Source organism: Pelmatolapia mariae, linkage group LG3_W (genome assembly GCF_036321145.2).
Source record: "Pelmatolapia mariae isolate MD_Pm_ZW linkage group LG3_W, Pm_UMD_F_2, whole genome shotgun sequence".
NCBI classification, from domain to species: domain Eukaryota; kingdom Metazoa; phylum Chordata; class Actinopteri; order Cichliformes; family Cichlidae; genus Pelmatolapia; species Pelmatolapia mariae.
This window is the reverse complement of record NC_086229.1, coordinates 81,261,807-81,287,560: the sequence shown is the minus strand read 5'-3', so window position 1 is coordinate 81,287,560 and position 25,754 is coordinate 81,261,807. Positions and strand designations below refer to the sequence as shown.

The 25,754-nt window shown below is 41.6% G+C and overlaps 1 protein-coding gene across 2 annotated transcripts in view; it reads right to left on the bottom strand.

The window, feature by feature from the left end:
• Positions 1-656: 656 nt before the first annotated feature.
• LOC134619274 (glucosidase 2 subunit beta-like) overlaps positions 657-25,754 on the bottom strand; it is a 162,588-nt gene continuing 137,490 nt past the window's right edge. For both annotated transcript variants that reach the window (XM_063465043.1, XM_063465050.1), the window contains exons 13-15: positions 23,577-23,648; positions 6,382-6,481; positions 657-2,843 (exon numbers count right to left, since the gene is read on the bottom strand). In XM_063465043.1, the coding sequence (XP_063321113.1) occupies positions 2,706-2,843; positions 6,382-6,481; positions 23,577-23,648 (310 nt within the window). In that variant the 3' untranslated portion in view covers positions 657-2,705. The remainder of the gene's footprint in view (positions 2,844-6,381; positions 6,482-23,576; positions 23,649-25,754) is intronic.

Here is a 25,754-nt window from a genome sequence, read left to right as displayed (position 1 = left end):
CATATTTTATTGGCTTTGAGAAGTTCTGGCAGAAATGTCCTTTGTCTGACTTGTTTTGCACCTTCAATAAAATTGACAGCTATTCTGAAAACTGAAGCTGAAAGCAAATAGTTTGATTCGCCATCAACCAGTGTGTGCGGATGGGAGCCGACGCCGGATAAATAAAAAGCAACAGTCCCTGGGCTACAGAGCCTGAGGCTATTGCATTGCTAGCAGGCAAACAGCCACCCAGCTGCCCCAGCAGGGTAGGAATATATCAGGCAGCCTATTGGATACCTGACAGCTGATTTAGCTCCCCCTTAATGAGCAGAGGGCTCCGCTGCAGAAACTCCACAATCTGTTACATAACAACATCACAGACAGCACACCCTGTACGATGCAGACCGCTAAGGACGGTGGACTCCTTTGAAAACGAGCCGCGCTACGTTCAGTAAAAAATAACTCCGACGATAATAAATGAAAATGTAAATATACAGAAAGATGTGTGGCTAATGTAATAAATGCAGTTGGAGAATATACTCCTGTGTGTTTAAGAAATGAGTTTTCAAGTGAGCTAGTTAGGAGGAAAAAAAACATAGCGATGCCACTATTTTTATTGGCAATGTTTTTTATTATGTTTTATGATTATGTCGGCCTTTAGTTAGAAAAACACCGGAATGCACACTGCATGAAGGATATGGCTGACTTCAGTTAATTTTTTATACTGATTAGACTGTAGCCAATAATTATTTAAATCATCTCTTAATACTTTCTTAAATACTGGTTTCCACACTCGTTGGAGGCGAAGCTAATCTGTAAAAACAGATTTGTACTCACTGAACTTGCTAGTAGTGGACTGGACCCCTTTTGTTCTTATGTTTTTGTGGTTAGAAACATTCCAGCATTGTAAAAATAGATGGTTGGCAAACGGATGCTGGAGGTTGCTTGCTGTCGCTAGGCAAAAATGGCTGCAAAGAGGTATACGGTGCTGCAAAAAAACCACCTTCCAATTTATTGGGTCGCTGTGGCCGCAAGTAGCATGGAAGATATCGACTTGGTTGCAAACACACAACTATTTGCTAGTTAGTACTGACACTATGAAATGTGCAACACAAAGTGGAGACGGTTTGCCTTTATGTCAAAGTTGAAATGTGCTGGTTTCGGCAGAAAGGCACAACTTTTACTTTGAAAGCGAAGAGTTTCCATTTTTAGTTTGTGCATCCAAAGATACGTCCACACGTACGCGGGTATTTTTGTAAACTGAGATTTTCTGTTTTCGTTTACATGTAAAAATAAAAAACGAAGTCAAAAGCTGTCAAGGACATGACAAAGTAACAGGTGGCAGTATAATCCTAACTGTGTAGAAATGTTGGCCAATCAGAAGTCTAGAAGAGTAAACAAAGATGGCGCAAAGAAGCAGTCTTTCTAAATGGAGGGGCAGTAACTGTGTGTGTATATGTAAGAGTGTAAAAACTGCAGATAGTAAGATTAACAGCAACATTGTTTTGTTCATATCCGCCAATGTAGAAATTCATCTCATGTACGCACAGTGTCATCATAAAAGGCGCACACCTTTGACATAGCGTGACTAAATCTCCATTTTCCTCGTCCACAAGTAAACGCAAAAAACGAGTTTTCGAAAATCTCCACCTTGGCAGGAATTTATAAAAATCGTGTGGACGAAAGGCCCAAATGCATAGAAACAGCTATGTTTTCAAAAATACTTGCATACATGTGGACGTAGCCCAAGTTTCACTACCGCTTGGCAAGTAGTTGGTGAGTGTTTGTAAACAAGTTGGTGTCCACCAAAGCAAATGTGGAATACACAATCTTCTATAAGTGATCAGTGGTTGCTCAGAGGTTGCCAACCAGTCTCTAGGCCTGTGTGACTGAAGCCTATAAGAACTGGGTATTGTTGGTTTCAGGAGTAGTAAAATACATTTATTGGGAACTGTTTTCAGCTGTGGAACAACACACATTTGGTACTGTACTGAATTGTTACAGTAAAGGGACTATAAATTATAAAGTACATGTTTACTGCAATGAGGAAAAATGTCAACCAGTGCAACAACTCTTTTGTTTTTTTGTTTTGTAGTTTTCATAGAATCATTTAGCTTTATGCTAAACTGCACCAGGAAACAGCTGAACATGCAGCTCCTTCTGGGAAGATCATCTGATTCATTTATAAGTTTAATTTGCTCAACATAAGAAACATACAACATATCCTTGATGTTAAGGAAGGCTATTTTTATAAGGCAGTCATAATGAAGAGCAAGGACACAGTCCTTTTATTTTTGCATATTACTGAGCAGTTATTTAAAATGGCAATTACATTAGCAGAAATGTGTTTAGACCCTACAATAGATTGGGTTTCACTTTCTCCCATTATTTACACAGTAATATTGCTTATTGCTGAGCATTGAGTGCAAACACTTACAGGGAATACACAGTAATGTTGAACACGTTGCGTTAACTAAATCATTCAGTAAATGCTCTATTTAGATATTAAAGTGTAACAGCAAGAAAGCAGCACTGTAACAATCAATGGAAACTAAAGTGGCTACTGAAAACCAGACTCTGACCTTAGCCAGACTGCCTTGGAAGTATATATGTTCTGACAACACAGATGTCAGAGGGGACCCTCAGGACCCCAGCCTGTCACCGCGGGCTAGCAGAAGAGAGGAAGGGGTCCAAGTTATTCTGGGCTAGGCCAGTAAGGGAATGGGTCACAGTTCACTGTGTATACCCTGCTGCTTTAGCACCGGCTGACAGGCCACAGGAGTCTGAAAGTCCATGATGTACTGGCATTTGCTGGGCTCTTTCACTGATCGCAAGGCTGTCTCCGTTCCGCATGTCAGTGTGACCTAGAAAAGCACAAAGAAAGAGAAGTTGAGGTTGAGAAGAGCCATTGTTAGCCTGAGTCAAGAGCCATGGCAGTTTGATCACACAAAGGGAGCTGATTAAAGTTGACCTGCCACTTGTTTTACAACCTCTTAAAGTTTTGCGAAGAAGTGGGGCTTGCTACAAATGACAAAATTATACAGAAGGAACCGCTGACTTGTTGTGACTTCGCGTGAATCAAAGTGTTTCTGTGAGTAAGAGAGAGTGTGGATTTATGGGACACCGCCGCTGTCGTACCCGCGAGCGAACAGGACAGGAGGAGGATGCGATTACTGCTGTCACGACTTTAATAGGTGACTTTGACGCCCCCTGCAAGAGAGTGGAGGGGAAAACAACTTCTTTTACTTGGGAGTGGTTTCCATGGCAACCCCTCTCATCATTCAGCACCCTGAACAGACAATCCCTTTGGCGAACAAAAGCACCTGAAGAGGCAGAGATGGGAACCTAGCAGGTATTGTTGTGCAGAAGTTTCAGGCTAGTAGAACTGGTGATTTGGCTTTGTCCCGTAGGTAGACTAAAATAGTCTTTTGTTATGTCACTTAGTATCTTGTTGCACTGAGATATTAAGTGGGTGTGCGCTGCTTGATGAGACAAAGTATTTTCTGTCACGCTTGTCCATGAGTATTAGCGGTCTGGTTTTAATTTGCAGGTGAAGGAGCGATAGCTCAGTCTTGGTGGCGATTTATCCTTTAATACACTACATGTAATAATGTAAGACAGCAGTAGTAGAAAACACATCTTACGAGGAAGTGTGGAAGAATTGGTTGATTAACAGGCAGTTATGCAGCACTGTGGGAAATCCAGATCCATGGATTTTAGATTTTGGCCCATAAAAGGGAACACAGAGCAAGATAGATTGGATTCTGCATTAATTGTGTCCATTGGAAGCCCCTAAACCTTACACTTTACAGTGACGCCACAACACGTGATTAGTCACCAGGGCAGCTATAGCTCAGGACGTAGAGCAGGTCATCAATCAAATGAAAGTTTGGTGGTTCGATCCCTTGCTGCTCCAGTCTGCATCCCACTGTATTCTTCATCATATGCTATGACTTGTTTTGGTCAGCTAGTTCTCCTCTGTGGGGATATGACCCTTGAAAGTTTTACAGTTTTCTTCACTGAAAACTTTCCTCTGTGAATGTAAAGCTTAAAGTTAGGGCCAGAACAGGTGACCCTGAACTATCCCTATGCTATGCTGCAGGTAGGCTGGTGGGGGCTGCGGATCATGCACTGAGCATTTCTTCTTCACTCCCCATATGTTTTTACATCACTGCTGCATCTCATTAAATGTTTTCTCTCTACCACAGCTTGTGTTTTGCCCAGTCTCCCTGTGCTCTCATGGGTTGCAGTTTTTAACAGAGATTAAATGTGTTATTCAGCCCTGAAAATGTCAGCGCTGTACTTACGAGTGCTCAAAAGTGCTGAGAGAAATAAGTCAAATAAAAGCACTAAAATTTCAAACCATGCTTAAGTACATGCAGGGCCTGTAATCTGAAAAAGCTTCATAGTATGAAAGTTAAATTTTGCATACTCCCATTAAATATACTAAAAATATTATTCTGGAGGAAAAACACCCTCTGTGCTTTTCCTTTTTGATAAAACTCATAGTTGGAGCTGGATCAGGTGACCCTGAATCCTCCCTTAGTGTAGTTTTGATGCAATAAGCCTGGACTGCTAGGAGCTTCCCATGATGCACTGTTTCTTCTTCAGTCACTATGTTTATACACCACTCTGGATTTAATCATTAGTGCTTATTAATCTCTGGCTTTTTCCTACAGTGTGCCTTTTGTCCTGGCTCCCTCTTCTCACCCCCAACCAGTTGGGGCAGAAAGCCGCCCCTCCCTGACCCTGGTTCTGCCAGAGGTTTCTTCCTGTTAAAAGGGAGTTTTTTCTTCCCACTGTCACAAACTGCTTGCTCACGGGTGTCATGTGATTGTCAAGGTTTTTCTCTGTATTATTGTAGGGTCTTTACTTTATAATATAAATCGCCTTGAGGTGACTGCTGTTGTGTTCTTGTTGGCTTAGGTTTTCTCTTCAAACTTTTGCTAAAACAAGTGGTTTGGTCACCTGTTCAGGGGTTTTTTTTTACCCATGTATTTAGCAACGCTAACCCACACTCAGAGTTCAGCAGTTCATTCTGTGACTACAATACTGTCAAAATCACAGTCAGTGCCGCAAAAAGCAGATCGCAAATGTAATAATCTGGAATTATCCATGAATGAGTCAATGAAAGGAGCTGGTTTAGATCCGGCTGTGGTAGCTGTAGCTCGTGCTTAATGACCACAGACACAGAACTTAATTAATAACTGAAAGAGTTGAGTTCACCTATCCCCACAGACACACAAGACAAACTGTGCACCGCTTGAATTTGGATTACCCCAATATCCACCAGCAAAACAATACATCACTCGCGCCTCTTCTCCAGCATACAAGATGGTACACTGCAATGAAAGAGTGTGCTACCCAAAGCTGAGGTTCAGCCTTTCAAATATAATGAGCGTCTACTTCTGACAAGACTTTATTTATGCCGTCTGCGCAGAGTTAGGGGGTCGTATCAAAGGACTTCAATTTAGTGTTTTCAAAGGGGGGCCCTGGATGGCATGAGTACATGCATTTGCAAATGACATTTATTGGACTGTGATTTGAAGAGGGGGGCCAGGCACAGAAAATCAGATGATTAAATGTGCTTTATTTTTAACTGAGCAAATTTCTCACACACAAATGTAAATGGGTGTCATAAAGACTGGCTGAGAGAGGGCGTGATGCTGGGAATATGTAGAAGAGGAGAATGCTGCAGAAGAATGCAAACGGAGCAGCAACATTAACCATGAAAACCAGTGCAGACTGACAAAGAGTGTGCGTGTCGGGGGGGTAAGTCACTTTCAATCACTTGGCTCTGGACATAACATATTTTTGCCAGGCTGCTGAGCACGCCATGAGGACTGATTGACTCGATCCTGATTGTTGAAATGCACATGCCCGGGATGAGGCAGACCGGGGGACACAGATCTCATTTTATTTCCTGGTTAACATCGAGAGAAGCAGCTCAGTTTGCCTGTTTCCTTTAGTTTTCTCTTAGTGCAGTGTCCATTTACCCCGCTCTGACTTGGCATCGAGTCAAGTGTTCATCTTGTTGCTTTCCCTAGAACTACAATAAGATTTGCAGCCTTGCCTGCATGTGCAGGGTGGTAGCTCTGCTCCTGGTACCCTGCTTATAAAATGAGAGGAAACATTAGTATAATTACTAAATTATTCTCCAACTGAATTCAAATAAAATAGGCTCTCTATCCCATCTTTTATTTTGGGTGGAGTTATAATGAGTTGTGCACAGCCTTCATCCTTCCATCTGCTTGTCTGACAGTCTGTCAGTGTGTGCATATACCATTTGTTCATTTGAATATCTGTTAGTTAATTCATGTCTGCCTCTTGGTGCTCTCATTACTGTAAGAGGGTTTGGGTTGTAAAGGATGATTAAAGATATATACAGTTTGTTGTGCTTACTGTAGTACTGCGTGAACCTCCTTGCCAGCAGGGCTCTCCATTCTCATAGACCATCTGACTGTAGTGGTTCTTTGGCTTTCCTGTCCACATCCCCCACATCCTGAAAAATGTTTAAAAATGAAATGACGTAAGACATAATATATGTTATTTTACTTAAAGGTACAGTGTGTAAAATTTCACCACTAGATGTCAGTGCATTGCCGATTGCATTCAACAGAGCTTTCTCCTTCAAATTTAAGTGCATTATTGTCGTTATGGTGGCCGCTGCAGGACAAACATGTTTTAGTCGGCCAAGAGAGAGAATTATTTAGATTGTACCCCATGTATCCAACAGGCACGACGTGTAAAAACACATTTTAGTACAAACTATATTTGAATATATTTGAATAATATCAACACTTTACAATAAATCAGGAATTTAAAAAAACAGATAAATTAAATATTTTGCAGTATTTTATGTTTTCACCCTCCCGAGCAGTGATGGGAATAACAGCGTTACAGTAACGAGTAATCTAACTAATTACTATTTCTATCGTTACAACGCCGTTACTGTTACTAACAAGAAAATGCGGTGCGGTCGCGTTACTATTTTTCAACAAACAGACGGCTGAAGCTGTGTTCAGCTTACCATGTCTTATATCAGTTGCATGGAAGTAGCTGTAAGTAATCTGGGCGCTACAGCTTTAAGCAGCTGTGCACGCTCCCGCAGGCGGCAAGCATTTTCTGCCAAAGGATCACTTTTTGGTACAACACCTGGAGCTAAGGGGGCAAAACAATCGCATGAGTGCTGCTGTTTGACTGAGGAAGAATAAAGTAGTCGTGGTAAGTCAATCACACGATTTTTTTCCTGAATAGTTGGGTAGTTTATAGTTTAATAGTTTATAGGCTGTGATGTTCTCCTTTATAGTGGACAAATTATTTTTTTGGAGTGGCACAAATAATTTGTGCGGCATCTTATTGAATGCAGAACAGCTGATTGTTCTGTAAATAGTTTGAAATGGTTATTTTAAAAAAAGAGGGTAAAAGGTAAATGGCTAAAAATAACTTTGTTGTTTGCAAAATTTGTGCATAGGATTTTAAAATTGACAATTTTTATTTGTATTTAAAGTTATGAAATATGATTCAATAAACATGTTTGTGGTTGTTACAGTAAAAATAACTTTTTCTACTCGGATTTTATGTTTTTTTTGTCTGATTTTAGATCAATTGTGTTAATACAGTATGTCAAAATGAAAACATAACTGTAAATTCAGACACGTGAGGTTCTGCTGAAAAGGATGATACCAAACAAGGCAAATTAAATAGTTTTTAAAGGTGAAATGTGGAGGGAAAATCAAAAGTAGTTAAAAATGGCCAATTATACCCTGGACTCCAGACGGTTAAACATTTTTTTTTAAAGTAACGCAATAGTTACTTTTCAAGTAATGAATTACTTTTAGAATCTTGTAACAGTTACTAACTCAGTTACTTTTGAAGAAGTAACTAGTAACTATAATTACCTTTTCAAAGTAACTTGCCCAACACTGCTTCCGAGTCCACAGCTTTGGCCACTGCTCATCAGTAGTGACTGTATTCCAATAATAAAGAGTCTGGATCCACCACAGAGTCTATTGCTTTCTAGGTAGGCTGTCAGTCCACTGTTTACCTCAGCTGCCTATGTCAGTGATGCTTACTTCTGTCTGATGATATTGAGACTGAGTTCCTGAGGATATCGTGAACTTTTCTGTCAGTAAGCGCTGCTGTTTTTGTTGCTGTTAGCTAACGTTGCTGAAACAGATTTTGAAATGGATCTAACACTGGATCTTAGTGAATGATGCTTGGTAAACTTAGCTGGCTGCTGTTTAGTCAGCTTGCTTTTCAGCTGTCCAGAGATGGGAGGGTCGCAGGTGTAATCTGAGGACAGTAAGTAACTGTGACAATTTTGGTAATAAATAAGCACGTTTTTTGTGTTAGAACTCGGACTTCAGTTCAGGAGATGAGGCCTGAGGTGAAGAGGAAGAGGTTGACATTTTTATGCCAGTGATGTTGTCTTTTTCCTTCGTGTTTTTACTTCTTTGGCGAAGCGGACCTCTTCTCCATGAAAATAAAACACAAGTAAGATTCCTCATATTTTGAGCGTAAAGGTTCAGTGAATGTTCCTCCACTACAAGTGGACACCTTCGAGTTCCCCTCTGCATTTCGAATATTACATATTTGACCACCTCTAGCCACGTAGGTAAAACACAAATGGGTGGAAGGGCAATGTCCACCTTGGCCACTGTGTTCAAGATGACGGGGCAACATGGTGGCTTCTAAAAAAGAGCGCCCACTTGTATGTATTTTTAATAGACGTTTTTGAGAACACATCAATTAATTAAACACTAATCAATGTATATTTGAGTATAATATTATTTTTTTCTATTAAATAACCCAATAAAACGACTTAATGTACCTTTAAGTTTGTGCATGTGTGTGTGGAAATAAAGTTCCTATCTAATGGTCAAAAATGGTCTTTTAAGAGTTAACCAGGACCAACTCAGCCAAAAAAAAAAAACAACACAACTTTTTTTCCTTTTTTGTGAACACCACTCAGTTGGCTTATTGAAAAACACTTTCTCTCAGCGAAAATAAAAAGCTGGCAAGATGGGCAGCCTGGCAGTGCCCTTGTTTGGTTCCTGGCACCGACAATCACGTCCCCTCTCCTGTTCAACAATGGAGGGGAAATATTAATTACCGTTTTGTCAGAATTAATACTGTGTGCAGGAGGGAAGGAGAAGAGGAAAACAGAGAAGCCTATCTCGAATGAGGCTGTGCCTGCCCAGTGCTAGCTAATTACATTCTCACCAAACATTTCAAGGGGAGTTATGAAAACCAAAGCAAACCAGGGTGCCAGTGGACTCCATCCAACACAGTAGTGACAGATGCCATTTCATTATGTTTTTACTGGCTAACTTCCTCTGATCTTTTGTTGAGCTCGAGCAGCTTCTTTGAGGTGGTGTCAACTGTAGCGGCGCTGGTGGTAAGCACTGATTTTTAAAAAAGATTGTAATCCTGTTGAGGGGGTGGGGGGGGGAGTCTCGGTGCATGACTGACTGAAGATTTTATTGAAATATGTCTCGCTCTGATCTCTTGCCTTCTTGTTCCAGCTAGGAACTATTTTCCTGTCAAGACAAAGCACGAGTAATAGAATCAATCTTTGCCTCACTTTCCGGAAAACATACAGCAAATGGGGAAAAATAAACCTGCAGCCCCTCCCCCCTCTAATGGCTTGTTGGTCTTCTATTAATCAGCCAAGATAAAGAGCTGCAAAAAGCTATAAATTCAAAGTATTCTTTTAATTTGCCTAAGTGCATCCGTCACCAGTGCCAATCCTGTCACAAGGACCCAGCCCTTGATCAATGTGCTTGCACTGACCTTTACGCAGGGGATGAACATAGCAAGACCTGCTCTGAGTATTGCGTTTAGTATTATGAAGGCTAATCTGCTTTATTTCATGACCTATTATGATATTTTTATTGGTTGTCCTAATTGATCTCAGTAGGATATTACGCTGACAGCTTGACATTGAGTAAAGTGCATTGCTCTTAAGCTCAACAACAACAAAAATTTGTTAGTTCTTTTCGTTTTTGACCCAAGTTATCATAAATCTTAAACGACACATGAAATAATAATAATAATTGTTATTATAGTCATAATGAGAGGCTGTAAATAAATAAAGGACTCTCTACTCTGGGTGTTTAAGTGGTGTCCAAGAAATGCAGAATTTTTCACTCCTCTAAATATTTTTTTCCTCCTTCGACCTTGACGAGAGAAAATATGGAGTCATCTCTGATTTCAAAAACACTCTCCTGCTTGTACGGACACACGGCTGTCTTCAGGTCCCCAAGTGTGACTTTTCTGCTCTCCTTGATGCGCATGGCTTATTTAAGACGCCCGAACGGGTCAGTCGAAGGTGAATTGCTCACACAAGTGGGAGCCGGCTCGGGACCGAGCGCCTCGCCTTTTTCCTTCGAGCCTGTTTGATTGGGTTTTAGCACTCTGTTAGCACCAGGAGGCCCTCAAATGGATTGCTGTCAGGGCCGGCAGACATGCCAAGTGGAGAAAGCGACAGTGCTCCTGCTCTCGTTGCGAGTTGACCGGCGATCCCTTGCGCATCACCTCTGCGCCGGCTCATCCATCGCGACCCCCTCCAGCCCCACAATCCCCCTAACACGCACACACACAGCTCATTCCCTCGCCTCACCTTCGTTCACTTCCTTCCTTAATCTCCATTCTCACTCTGTCAGCTCTCTCGTGCCCCAGGAGGCGGCATAGGCCCCCGTCAATTAGGCTTGAGTTATTGCTGAGATATAGCCAACACAATCCAGTGTTCCAGTCGGGAGATGGAATCTTATTGACAGATCATTCCCCGTAATAATACCTACTCGCAGTCTGTATTGGCAGGCCGTTTTATAAAGCCATTCCACACTTATCAACAGACTAGTGCACTGCCAGGTGTTCACACCTGTGGAAAACTGCTTAATTTCAAGGCACCAGGGTGCATAAACATTACTATATGTTACTCTGACCCCGTGACAGACAATATAGCTGAACCCAAATGTGCAAATTGACCCCTCTGGCTCAGTGACAACTTCATTTTCTCATCCAATTTGTCACAGTTTGGCTTTAAGCTGCAGCCATGACACAAATCATGCTCGCTCACACTTGTAGCAGCAGGGTCAGTCTCCTTAAATGATCTGCTTCACTATATGTATTTTCTTGTTGGCTGATCTACTGCACCTGTTTGAACAGAGCTACAGAGATTCCAAACATTACTATTCAAACAGTGACGAGAAACAAACAAAAAACCAGACGTATTTTTCTGTTTTTAGAAGAATAGCATGGATGAACATATTTTGAGTATGTAAATAGATTAGCGCTGCCAGCGGAGGGTAGAAATTCATTTCCAACCACAGGAAACGAGGGTCCACAAACCCAGACTTCCTTTTTAATGATTAATGATGGAAGATATTGAAGCCATGCTCTTTTTCAAGCTTAAAACGTCCAGAATCTTATTTCCAGATATCTGCGTTACGATCCTTTCTTTGTCTGGCCTCTCTTAATGCTATAAAAGGCACCTTCCATCAAAGATAAACCTGTAATAGCAGCGTATCTGGCCAGCTAAAACTATTATCCATGCATCTAGTTTGCATTGCTGGTGAGATGGTAGGCCTCGGAGAATCCAGACATGCCTCTTACCCGTGCACATTAGGGAGCCAATTTCATTTAATTTGGTCTCCACTAAGGTGTGATTTCTATTGACATACTAAAAAGCAGGTGGAGTTGTGATTTCATTTAATCCAGTGCCCACAAACAGGCCTGCTGTGTGTGTTTATATGTATATATTAGAAAAGATGGGGGTGGGACTACAATATGTTGTTGATTATCCAAACTGTCACTTCAGGAATTTAAAACAATACTTTATAGCTGTCAGAGCAGGTTTTTTTTTTTGTTTGTTTTAATATATATAATCTAATCCTCATGAAGAGTAATTAGCATTAAAAGAGCTGATTAGGCCCCTTTTCTTCTTCTGATAATGACTTGAGCTGATATAAGCTCCTCTTATTTCTCAAAAATGATGTGGTCGCCAGCGATTCTGTTTTAAACTTCATCGCAGTGCTAATCCGTATGCCTCGAGTGATAAATCCCGAAGATCCACGGCTAATCTCGCTCAACAATGACAGGAGAGTTACCCCCTCTGATACAGCCACAAATCAGCCTTTCAGAAGCAATTATCATTTTGGACAACTCTACTCTGGTGCTGAAACACCCTGCAGATACTGAGCGGGGGGAGAATCTGGGCCAGAAGTGTATTTTTGCATGCCTTAATGGGCATGTCAGTGTGTATGTGAGACCCCAGGCCTTCACTGGAGAGGACCATCGGGAAAAGAAGACCATGGTGGCCTCTTTTAGAATGTTTCCTCAACTATTTTTGCCTACAGAGGTTTCTTTGTATCTATGTAGACATTAGAAAGCTGAAGTCAGTGACACAAAGCATCAACCTATCATGCATTAAAACCAAACTACCTGCATAGGGTATATGCATTCATTAAACATGCTTCACATACAGTTAAATGAAAAAGAAAGTAACCCTCTTTCTGTATCGGGACATACGTGAAACTTTAATCATAACATGTTACATCATACTATGCTGAAGCAGTAGCAGAATAGAGCATTGCAACCCGTACTGAAGGCTGATTTTAAATGCTTGTTGAGAATTAAAAACCGAAGGTATCAGTGACCAGGCAAAACGGCACACATTGTTACATTCATTTCTAACCCGACACAGGTTAGATTTCTCTGAATCTAAGTATGCTACATAGCCAACAAAATAATGACCAGCCTATTTGATTGGTGGGTGGGTCAAAGACAACACGTTTTGGCAGGAACAAAATAGTATTTCTTAATTTGCCAGTGTGAGAATGATCCCAGACACACTGCCAATGCAGTAAAAGCATACCTGGATAGAAAAACACACAGTGGAACACTATCGGTCATGGATTGGCCTCCCCAGATCTTAACATTATTAAGGCAGTGTAGGATCATCTTGACAGAGAACAGAAAAAAAGGCAGAAACAACAACAAGAAGAGCTTTGAATGTCCTTCAAGAAGCCTGGAGAACTATTCCTGAAGACTATTCAAAGAAATTATGAGAAAGAGTTTAGGTGTGGTCATACTAAATACAGACTTTCAAGCTTTTAGAATTCTGTTTTTGTCTATCCATCCATCCATCCATTCGCTTCCGCTTATCCTTTTCAGGGTCGCGAGGGGCGCTGGAGCCTATCCCAGCTGTCTTACGGCGAGAATCAGGGTACACTTGGACAGGTCGCCAGTCTGTCACAGGGCTAACATATAGACAGAGACAACCAATCACACTCACATTCACTCCCCCATTCATACCTATGGGCAATTTAGTGTTTCCAATTAACCTAACCCCACTAAGTGCATGTCTTTGGACTGTGGGAGGAAGCCGGAGAACCCATACCATTGTTTATAACAGTTAAAGGGCACATAATGCAGGTTTTCAGCAAATGACTAAAACCAAATCAAATTCAACAGTCGGTTAAATCTCTCGTTAGACTCTCCAGTTTAGACTTTATTTTGATAAGTGGAAGTTCAATCACTTTTTTTCTCTTAAGACAAAATTAAACACGCTTTTCAATAAAAAACTCATACTTGTATTCTTCGAAATGCAATCCTCTCTTCTACAAATGGCTTTCATGTGAGCACCGTGATTAAATATGATGAATTTCACTACCGACAGAACGAGAAAATCTTGATTGAATCTGCAGTGTTTCAGAATGATCACGCAGAGGGAAGAGTATTTAATGCCAACGTGCTTGAAGCCACAAATATTCGCGGCTATTTTAGGTTCTCACTGGGCTTAGTCGAGGTTAGTGAAAGATTGTAGTTCATTAAAAACAAAGTGAACACAAAGACACCCAAAAAAGGACGTGTTTACTTTAACATTTACTCAAAGGACAAGCTACAAAAACGCAGCAGAGACGTTAAACAATCAGGTAGCAATTACATCTCACTGCAAGCATGTCTGGCAACAAGAAACAGTCGAATAAAAACACAACCGTCACGCCAATTTACCGACAGATAAACGGCTTCAGAGGCGACTCCCATCAGTTTCTGTTACAGAGAGCATCAACATCAAGCCCGCTCCTTCAGAAGCGCTCTATTCATTTGCAGCCATGAAGCGACAGGAACTGTCACATCAGATATGCCAGCTCAGCGTCAAATTACTTATAAAAACTTCTTCAACAACCGGCTCCTTATACTGAATCCTCACCACCTGCAGTACTAATGAAATACAGTACCTATGTTAAGATGGTGTAATGTCTGCGCTTATTACTGTCACCTTCCCACTGTAGCATCCACTCATTAGCTGCCGCAGCAAATGAATTATACCTCACAGCTATGCTTTTTGCTGCTTTAACACGGGGTCTGGAGCAGCACGTTAGTCCCCACACTATGCAGTTAATGCCGTAATCATTTACAGCATGAGAGGGGCCAGGGCACCGGCAGGTAGAGAGAGTAATTTGGACGCTGGTGGTTAATTTGGATTTTGCGAAACGGCGCCATAAAATGGAAAAGAGGGGGGAAAAAAGAAAAGGTTTCATCTCGTAGCAAAGCAGCAGCAGCAGAAGCAGCAGCAGGCATTGCTATAACCTTTACTTCCTCATGTCAGGTCACCAATCAGAGAGCAGCCTTCTGAGATGAGCCCAAGCACTGTCATTACTGTGCCAGTCACTGACACTCCTCTCACCCTCCGACCACCCACGGTGCCCAGCACCTTAATAAATAATTCATAGGCAAAGGAACATGTGAAGGGCACACGCTCAGTCAGGGCTTTGCTTTCAATTTGTTTCATATGACTGACACACAAAGAAGACATATTGCCTTTTTTCCAGCATATTTGGGATGCAAGTTTTCAGAACCGGACTGAGATGCATCGTTACATGTAACGGTCTACGAACGAACTCATCTTCAGCACGCGGGCTACGTAAAGACACGGTTCTTTGTTCTGCCGCACACTTCTCCTAAGGTAGAGCGCGCTGACCCACGTCATCGCTGTGGAATTGTAACACACAACAGGCGCGGCGAGTTGTGTTTTGCATTCGACGCACAGACGGCACGCCGAGGCCATTTTATGCGCGGTTATAAAGCAGAGTCGGGGTGCATATTTCATCAACACCTCCTGACAGATATGAATCAGGGCTGATGTCAAACCCAAATCAGTATTCTGTTAACAGCTCACTTGTGCCTCATTAACGACTGGGCTAGATGTTGCCATGACTACCCAGCAGAAAGGCCATCGGGGGTTCACAGTGTCAGCTCCCCACTCCCCATCACTTTAACCCTCTCCTCAGACACACAAGAGTCATTACCCCTTGATAGCGCGTGGGCTGTTAAGTGCAGGGACCATATATCATAAAAACATTAGGAACAGATATATATTTATATATAGGTCTTTCATTTCTTATATCAGTGAGGGTGTTATAGAAATGAATTTCTATATCTGCCTGGCTGTCAGAGTGGGCTGCACTAGTGTACTATTGTATGATCCTGCAGGCTGCCATGTTTCCAGGTAAAGAGGGCCCCTCTCCTCACTAATGGCACTCCAGCGAATGACCTTGACAGCTTGAAAACGAGCACATTAAGTAGAACACTTAAATGTATAATTATGCACTTGTTCCAGTGGAACTGTCGCTGCTCTGTAGGTTAAATCATTACGGCTTAGATAAGATGAAACAAATAAATAAATAATTAAAATAAATACTTTTTTTTAACCCGCTCTCTCTCTCCCCCCACAACTGCCTATCAAAACAATTAAGGGATTGGCTTTGATATGAACACATGAAAGGGAGCATCCCTGCACTCATTAAGTGAGTACATAAAAAAATAGAAAAGCGGAGAGCGGAGCAACAAACAGTCATTAGTCTTTTTGCCACGCGTGGAAATGCAGCGCGCCTACTTTCCACGTGACGGGTCGACTATTATGCATTAACACTGAACTCGCTTGCAACAAGAAACTTTGCAAATAATAAAAAAAGGGGAAATATTAGCTCTAGAAAAAGGTGAGAGTTCTTCAAAAGGATCGGCCTGCTGTAAATATAACCCAGGTGCGATGTCGAGCGTACAGAGACATTGTAATGCCGCTAAGTTCTAACAATAAACAAGTTATATTTGCTCGCATATAAGCGAACCACCTGCAGCAGCATGGTGGGTGTTGAAGGATTAAACACTATGCCATAACATTAGTCAGAAAATACCGTTTTATGCATAATGCCAATTCTATATCGAGCCAAAATTTAAGAGAGAATCCGCGACTTGAACGAACCAAAGCGGCTGAAAGCAGCGGCAGCGTTTTTATAAGAGTTATTTGTGTTTATTAGTCTGTGGCGACAATGTGTGTTTGTGCTGTACAGATATCCTATTGATCTAGCCCACCCACTGCCTCCCAAAATGAAACTGTTGATGTAAGCAACACAATTTGTAACAATGCAAATTATACAATATTTAATCTTGGGGAAAGCAGCCTGACTTTACAGTTTACGCTGGGTTCAGTACTGCCAAAGGGCTGGAGCTGTGAAACTGCTGCATTTATAATAATGTTGATTCATTTTTGTTGTCCTCCATATATACATACAGAGAGAGAGAGTATGTCTAGGTGGAGGTTTAAAACCAAACTTTAATGAACTTTGCATTTTCTCTGATTTGTGGCCTTTAACAAACACCATTTCCCATGAGACCTAGCCAGTTAAATGTCACCAGTTCAACAGAATGAGGAAGTGGGCGAGCCGAGGGGCCGTGGCACTGGGAAAGAGAGTGAATATTGAGTGCGTTAAACATAAAAAAACATACAAACAACATCTTAAACCCATTAACGTCAAGTGTATCATATTTGGTAGATGAGTTTTTGTGAGCGTTGAGACCTCTACACCATCAGTGTGATTTTTTTTTTCCCCACATAAAATGTAAATAAAGAGTACAATAAAGCAGTAAATGTAGTAGAAATTATTTTTGTTTTAAATACACATTTTCAGTTGGTTGAATAAAGACAAGTTTCAAAAAATTAGACTTTTCTGGCTAATATTTCATCTTTCTGGCTTTACGTGGCCATGAGGATGTGTGTGGTTATTATAGATGTGGAGGATGTAGGTTGTGGTTATGTGCATGCTGCTCCACAGCAGCCTTTTTGTTGGAGGTAACGTTAAAAATTCAACTAGAGTCACTAAAATTCTGAATCTAACATTTCTCACGAACACGTTACACAGATTTGTGAAATCTTTAAAAAAAATACTTTCCAAAAAATCAGCTAATAGCACCCTGAACATGACACACATTATTAGATCATATTTTCATTCGTAGCCACCAATCCAAGTAAGGTTATTTCGTCGGGAGACGACGATGTGCATCGCTCCTGTCTCGGGTCGATGTTCAGTTGCTTTGTGCTCATTTGTAATCTGCTAGTGCTGAGTGGTTTTACAGTAATAATCTTAAAACTCCCTCATGATTGCCGTGCAATGAAATGGCCACCTATCGAGATAATTAGCGACGGTGCTTTTCTCCTGTTTATGCGTGTGCAGCGCTGCAGAAAACTGCGAGTGAATAGTAATCAATCTAAAAATGAGAACGGAGCGATATGTTTTCCATCAGGACCTCATTCCTTTTTAATGCTTCTAAAAAGACGTGGCGCTTTTCAGCTGTATTCATGAGGAACTGACTCTTATCGATCCACTGAGCATATTTCATATTACCATGGTCATATGAAAAGAGTGGCCTCTCCTTTCTTAGGTTTGTGCTAAGAAATTTGCTCAAACTAGTGCCCCCCCACCCCCCCCCCCACCCCCAAATGACTCAGACAGCCTGAAGGCATTTGAATAGCTGCATTTCTTTTAAATTTTTTTTTGTCAGTATATGGGAAAATTTTCCTCCATAATGTTCTGGTGATCTTTTGTGTGGTCAACATGGGGTCACGTAAGTGAGCCTAGCCACAGGTGTGAGAAAACACTAGCCCGAGAAAACGCCACTCTGGAAGCGGCATACGTACGTCTGCCGCATACCGGCACAAACACCCGCCCTATTTGTATTTTTCACGATGGCCAGCACATCCCACTCTCTCTGGGGTTGCTCTGCGCTGTCACTTCAACTGCCTGGCTCCTTCGCAGTGGGCATACACAGTCATTCACTGTGGTTTCAATGTTGCTAGGCTACCTCACTTCTCCACTGTTTTCTGTTTGAAAATCTACTGTTCAATAAAGCAGTTCAAGGGAGACCTGTGGGTTTGAATACTGAGCGATATGAACCAGCAGGAGTAACTGACAACACTAATAGCCTTTTTTTTTCTTCCCCCCGTTTCACAATACTCTTTCTTTTTCTCCCTTGACTCGATAGCACACTAGCACAATCTGCGCCTACCTCTACAGCCCATGCATCAGCTTCAATCATAATATTCATATAGTGCAACATTTATAACCTTTCCTTATTATATTTCCCTATTTTGAAAGTGTGAGCCTGAGTCATAGGTGTGGTGTAAATCTTCCCTTTGTAGTCTTCCACTGTTCTTTTATGGCTTGTCTGCTTATAGGCGCCCAGCAGTGTGTCTAGGAGTTATTATTATTCTTGTTTTGTCTATCCTGTTTTCAGCTTTGGATGTTGGGCGCATTCCAAGCTTGGACTGTCAAACACAGCGTGTTTCCAAGGGCAAAGGGTGAGCAAGCAAGCTGCTCGCCGGCCCCTGCACAATTTTAGCAATGCTTTTTTGTTCCCTCCCTCCTCATGTGCTTGCAATGATGATGAGTGTAGAGCGGTCTGACCCCGGCACAATAGAAGGCCCAGCTCCTTGAACTTTGCGGGGCAACATACGCTGGCCCCCATGACCCTGACTGCGTGGCCACCTGATTTCCCTGGAGTCCCAAAACAAAAACTCATTGGATGACCCCTCAACTGATCCCGTCCTCCTTCGCAGATACATTTAAATCATCCCATCCTCCTCTGTCTGCAGGAAAACGCATCTTTATTAATAAGACACCGTCACTCCCTTAATGCATTTTCTTCCTCTTTTGGTTTTGTGTGGCCACACATTTCAAATCTTTAACAGGATTTGTGTTTTTTACATTGTTTATAATCTTTTATTGCATTTGGCGCAAATTGTTTAATGTTAAGAAATTAGTTTGTGTTTGTTGGTATCACTACAGCTCAATCTGTTTCCGTGTGGTTAGCCTAGTGTGAGTTTAAAGGCACCTACATAAATATTTCTGATTTATTACAGCCTGACATCGTGATGACGGCATACCTTCCAGAGATGGGTTTTCTGTAACTGTTGTGGATATAAAGAAAAACAGGGGGGTTAAAACATTAGGCTAACTGCTTAAATGTTGGCAAAACACTTTGTGGAAACTCTTTTAAAAGTTAAATATGTTTAATGCAGTAAAAGGCTAAAGCTTGAAGGAATCTTTGGTCCTGATTCCAGTTTTATCAGCAGCATGAAATTAGAAAACAACAAAAGAAGCTGCTAGTTTCCCAACACAATCAATTCTGTTCAATCCATTTTAATTTTTATATCGTCAAATAACAACAAAAATCGCCTCATGTCACTTTATACTGTAAGGTAAAGACCCTACAATCATAGAGACAGAAGCTCAACAATGAGATGACCCCTTATAAGCAAGCACTAGGTGACAGTGGGAAGGAAAAACTCCCTTTTAACAGGAAGAAACCTCCGGTAGAACCAGGGAGGGGCAGCCGCCTGGGGCAGTGGGGCAGACTGACTTAAAAATGGTAAATGAACTTATTTAGCACCTTTCTACTCAATTTGAGCGCTCAAAGCACGAGTCTGATTCACCCAGTCACACACATTATTTGATCTGTTACCTAACAAACGCACTCAGATAAACGTACTCAGTCCACTCAGGGTTCGGTATCTTGCCCACGGATACTTCGACACATGGATTGTAGGAGACAGATCAATCCACCGACCTTCATATAAGTAGATAACCTGCTGACCACCTGAGGCACCAAATAGCTCATCACTGAGGGAAAACTAAACTACCTGGTTTACTTAGGCCACAGTGACACAGGCCTAGAGACTGTGAGTGAGAGTGTCTCAGAGTGCTTGCACACATCTTCTGTGCTCAGTATAGATGACTTCTGCAATCTGCTAGTGACCACAGCAGTCACTAAGAGGTTTTTGGTGCAGAACCCGCTTTGCAATCGATTTCACTATCCAGCAACTACTCGCCAACTGGTTGGGGAATACACAATTTTCCCCCGTGACCCGTGCGACTGGGGCCTTGGGTCAGCACTAACTGGATGACACAGCAGGACAATAACCTTAAGCATTAAAGCAACTCTAGCACACAATGATTTTCAACAAAGAAAATCTGTGTTTTGGAGCGGTCCAGTCAGAGCCCAGACATCCAGCCATTCACACCAGACACACTAAGAATATGGCTAAACTGAAGCAGTTCTCTAAGGAAGAACGGTCCAAATTTCCTCCCACGTTGTAAGGAGAGATCTCAATACCACATTGGCTTTTTGGAAATTAATGTGACATGCTGGTGACAATATGATCAATGTTCTGTTTGTTAACACAGTATTAATTCTCTGCATGTGGTGTTTCTCCATCAACGGCAGTGCTTGCAATACCTCACATAAGCACAGAGGTAGCAAGAGATCTGCCCGCGTGCGTCTCTGTTTGGACTTTTCCAGAAGCATTTAGCAGCTCTGCATTTGCTGTCTTGTCAATGTACCTAGCATGTCTGCCCTTTGAGGAGGAGGGCGGGGGTGGGTACCGCGGGGACATTATGAAGATGGACGACGCTGTCACGTTGGGATAGTGTTTGTCGCAATGCAAGCATTTTCTCCTATTCTATTATCATTATCATGGCTGATGTTAGTGTTACAATAGCCATTTCAGGAAGCGCTTGTGACGCCGAGGCCGAAAGGCAGAAAAGCTAAATGGAAAACAGAGATATTGGAATTCAAGAGGTGAATATGTGTTGTATAATATCTGCGTTTACAGATAATTGGAAGCACAGAGTGACTGCTGTGCCTTATGAAATCTTTGGCAGTGTGTGGCCACAATATAAGAGCGAGCAGCTGCAAAAGAAAGCGTTGCCAGGTTGATTTATTGTTCCTCGCAAACATTTGTGTAGTTAATGGTCTAACGCCAAACTATGCTGCAAAACCAAGCATGAAGGAAGGTTAAGGCTCAGGGTACAATTTCAACTTTTATGAGCCGTGACACACTTCACAAACTGTGCAGGCCATGAGCCGTAATCGAAATTCGGCAGCGGCGCCATCAATTTAATGCTGCGGAAACGTAACACGACTAATCCAAATTAGTCAAAAAATCGTACGAGCGAGTATTAGCAATGTCATCGCCACGGCAGCCGCGCTTCCAGTGGGAGGCCGTGCATGGTAATGCTGTTTCTCTGACACCACCGCCACCTCTTCTCTGTCTCACATGGTTGTCCTTTAGGATGCTGGAGCAGGTGTGATAAATGCTGCCGTTTAAATCAAAGCACTCCCCTCTCCCTTCTCACCCCCTCTGGGGAGAAAGAGGAGGCCTCCATGCAGATTGATATCAGGAGGCCCGGCCACATCCTGCAAGGCCTGACTGATGGTCTGTCTGGATAAAAAAATGAACTTTATACCCACCATGCGAGCTATGATTCATGTGCCTCCCCTCCCCCTTGCCTCAGCTGAAAGCAGTCCGCCTTCACTACACGCACTCTGGAAACAGTATAGTACATCATATAGAGCCGCACTGCCCGCCTACACCCAGAAAATACCAATGAGGTACATGTGATAGCATGACAACTTATATTAAGCTAGCATTATTATTTTTCTCTGACTTCTATGGAAAAATCCAACATTGTGTTTAGTCTTAGTCATCAGCGTGAAAAAACGCTGGAATGTGGGGAAAAAATAATTAAATATACATTTGAAATCTGTCCCTCGAGTCCTGTTTGGCAGAGATTTTGGCGTGTTTGACCATTGATTTCGTTTAGTCCTTCTGCCCTTCCATACCATGATGAGTGACAGGCAGGCAGAAGCGCTGGGGTCACATTACTCACAGTTAGCATTCTGTTCTTCCTCTTTCCTGCGCTAAAAACATGGTGAAGCATTGCACTTTACGCTCCAAAAGTGAGCAGATAGTGTGGGAGTTGATGGTGGAAAAAAAGAAAAGAAGAAGAAGAAAACAGCTCTGCTTTAGATTCCAATTAATTTTCCACCTGAAAGGGGAAAAAAAACCCCACTGTATCTGCACGGAAGAATAATTGCAGATAAATTATCTCGAGTCTCACTTCAAGTTGGGCCCTAATGGCATCACATCTCAAAGCAGACAAAATGTTTTGACTCCGTGTCGCAAATTTTCCACGGTCATTTTAGACCTTTTTATTATCTGTCCGCAAAACAAGTCGTTAGTCTGTGTGGCCGCTGAGTCGAAAAAAACACCAGCAACTCAGTCCTCCTCTTAGGGGAGGAGCTGACGCGGATCATAAAAGCTTTTTGCATAGGTGTCAGTGTGGATGGAATAGGTTTTCCATAATTGCAGCCTATAAAAGTGTCAGGTGACGGACAGCCAAGGCTAATGAGAGAGTGGAAAAGGACAGTGAGACGACATCCCATAATTATCACCTCAAATCAAAAATTCATAAGAGAAGAAAAAGTAAGTAAATAAACAGGAAAAAACATCTGTTTGATGTATGCTTTCTTTTTTCTTCTTGTTTTTGACAGAGATGTTACGGTGAAGAGAAAGGTGAGGTGATGTGGTTGCTGAAGCGAAACTAATGACTGAATAACAGCCAGCGTTTAAAGTCACACACAAGATAAGAATACAATCAAGTAGTAGATATTTCACTGGTATATACTGCTTAACAGCAGATAGATCTCCAAAGAATCAAAATAAAAAGGCTTATGACAATTAAAGGTTCAGTGGGGACTGAGTGGCTTCTTTCATAGCACACAGCCTTCTTGATACACACCTGTGTCCAACAGTTGACAAAGCCATTCCCTAAGGGTAAGGTAAAAGACCAGAATGTAAACCTTTTGATGAAATTGAAACCCTTGGAGGCTGAGGAAATATAACCCCAGCAATATATGAAAGCTGCTCTGTTTTGTCATTGATCAAAAGGTATTAAAAATATAATAAAGATCTGTTAGTGACTGATTAAAGGTCATACGAAGCTAACAGAGATTGAATAACAATAAAAAAGAATCAATAGTGCAAATATTGGTCTTAGGGTAACTTCATATGAGCACTGTAACAATGATTAAAGAGCTTTCTGGGGAGTGCAGGGGTGGGATTTGTTTCAGGTCGAATCATGAAATGAACAATGCTGTCACTGAATTTATCTAATTGGTAAAAATAAGAAAAAATGCCCTTCTTGGCTTTTAGTGCACGATGAAAGCCCAGGGGAGGGAAAATGTATGTGAATTGTACTAAAAGTGCTTTGTGGCTTCATATTAAAATATTGACTATGCTCTGCTATAGAATTTCAGGCCACAGTGCACAGAGTACTGCTAAGCGCTTTGGAAAGATGTCATTCTATAAACTGTCTTTAATTTTTTCCCACCTGATCCCAGACATACCCCGGCTGGTCAGTGATTGGGATTTTAACGGTGTGCACAAAAGAAACAGTGATTGAGGTACTTACCCTAATGAGACCTCTACTCCTGCCGTGCTCTTCTGTGTAACTTGATTGAATGGGCACAGGGTATAAGTATACCTGCAGAGACAAAATGAAAACCAAACTAAATACATTTTTACTGTTTTACTTACAATATTGTTTGTGTCAGAGTGGGATTCTCTACTTTCTCACCAATATGCTGCCATTAAAGATATTACTGTAGATTTTAGCTGGTCCCAGATAAACGTTCAAGTCTAAATTACAGCCAATAAAGACACAATGGACCAGTGGGACTAGTCCACCACAGGAATTGGTAACCATCACAGTTCTCAGGACCATTCTACATCAGGGCAAGTACTCCTTAGGACAAAAGGAACCTTTGACTGATGTACTGTCATGGCATAAGCAAAGATATTGGTGCAACACCGGCAACCACCATATATACAAAAGAAATTAGCAAGGACATTTAGAAAGCACTCTGGACGATGTTACATTTTATGCAAAAAATAGCTCTAAAAATCTAGAGGTTTTCCAGTAAAGTCCAGGCTTTATTAAGGGTTTATTTTGACTTATCAAAGGAAAAAAACCAAATGGCAGCATTTTCTGTGAACTACGTGGGATAGATGAAGATGAACAAAGATTATAAAACAGTAAAAGACCACAGCAACCAAAGAATATCTGACCAATTATGGATGATGGTAATATCAGCACAAATGATCTGTAAGTCAGGTTTTTGGAGGTTATCAGGAGCATCAGCAGGAGCTGTAGTGTACCCCTAGGAAGCGTCTGTCGAAAGTTAGTAAGTCCTTGTATCCTTATATAAAAGACAGTACAGGTGCTCTTTTTATAATATACTTCACAGTGTCTACTAACAGGCAAGAAATGGACAAAAACATTTCAACTATAAGCTGCCATCAGTCCAACTTCAGACAAACAACAAAGACCCAGCACACTGTTACCTTATATAACATTGTATACTTAGCAATGTAGAGAAAATAGTGACATGCTATTTTAAAAGCCACACGTCTACTTTCCAGTTGAATTGTTTTGCTGAAACCGCACACAAAAAGTACAGAACTCTGAACCCGGTGTTATACTTACTCTGGTTGTACATAGCTGCTGCTGTACATACTGCCAGCTAGCTAATATGCTGGCATTAGCATACTCACTAGCAGTGTGAAATGAAACAAAGTCCCATAGGGAATGCAATTCTCGGGGGCCCACCTCAGTGGACAGTTACCCTCATGAAGCCCTTGAGGGTGCATATATCTAATTTGGCAAGTTGTTCATGGGCGCAGCCAACATACTCAACCCTGCTGCTCAACCCGCAAATGCATTTTCCTTATGTGGCACCATTCAAGGGGAAATAAACAGGTCTTCCAACCGTATAACATTTATTGCCAAGAAGTATTGTTAAAACAAAGAAATCATTGACCAAACTTTTGTGCCAAGTTTAGTTGAACATTTAGCGTGTACTCCAGTAGCTGGTGGAGACTAAACCTCTCTGGATGCAACATTGTAACAAAACAATTACAGTTACATAACGATATTTCAAAGTTATGGTTACTCTGAAAAACTTGACAAAATAATTCCCATGGCTGACACAAGCAGAACTTAAAGCAAGTTACAGTCAATACTCAAGAAGTCAACTAAATCAAAGCTATCTTGTCTAGTCTGTCCTGGCTCAATGGCTTCCCACAGTGACAAAAGATGCCACTATCATCACTAATCTACTAACAAACTGATCAAAGACAATCATGGTGAAACTTACAGGAGGAAAGCCGACCTGGTTTACTTCCTTGACATCCGAACTATTACAGTGGCTGTTATGAGAGGATGCCCACAGTCGAAACGAGAGGAGAGACAATGAGTGAGAGAGGGTGGAGGGAAAGAAAATGGCTATGGTGTAAAAAAAATAGACGTGGGCTGGGAAGTGTAAGGGCGACGAAGAGCCGTGTGCGAGAAAAGGAAGATGAAAGAAATAAAAACGATGAACATCAGAGACAGCGGGGCAGAAAAGAGGTAAGTGATTGGCTGTCGAGTTCATTTGCTCTTATTTACACTTGTTTGCGGATTGAATTAAATACGGCTCATTTTTGAGACTTTTATTTAGTCATTCATCCTTTCATGTCTGCTCTGTATTTCACTGCTCAAACATAAGGGGAAAAAATAACGAGCATCTGCAGCACTACTATGATGTCGGCA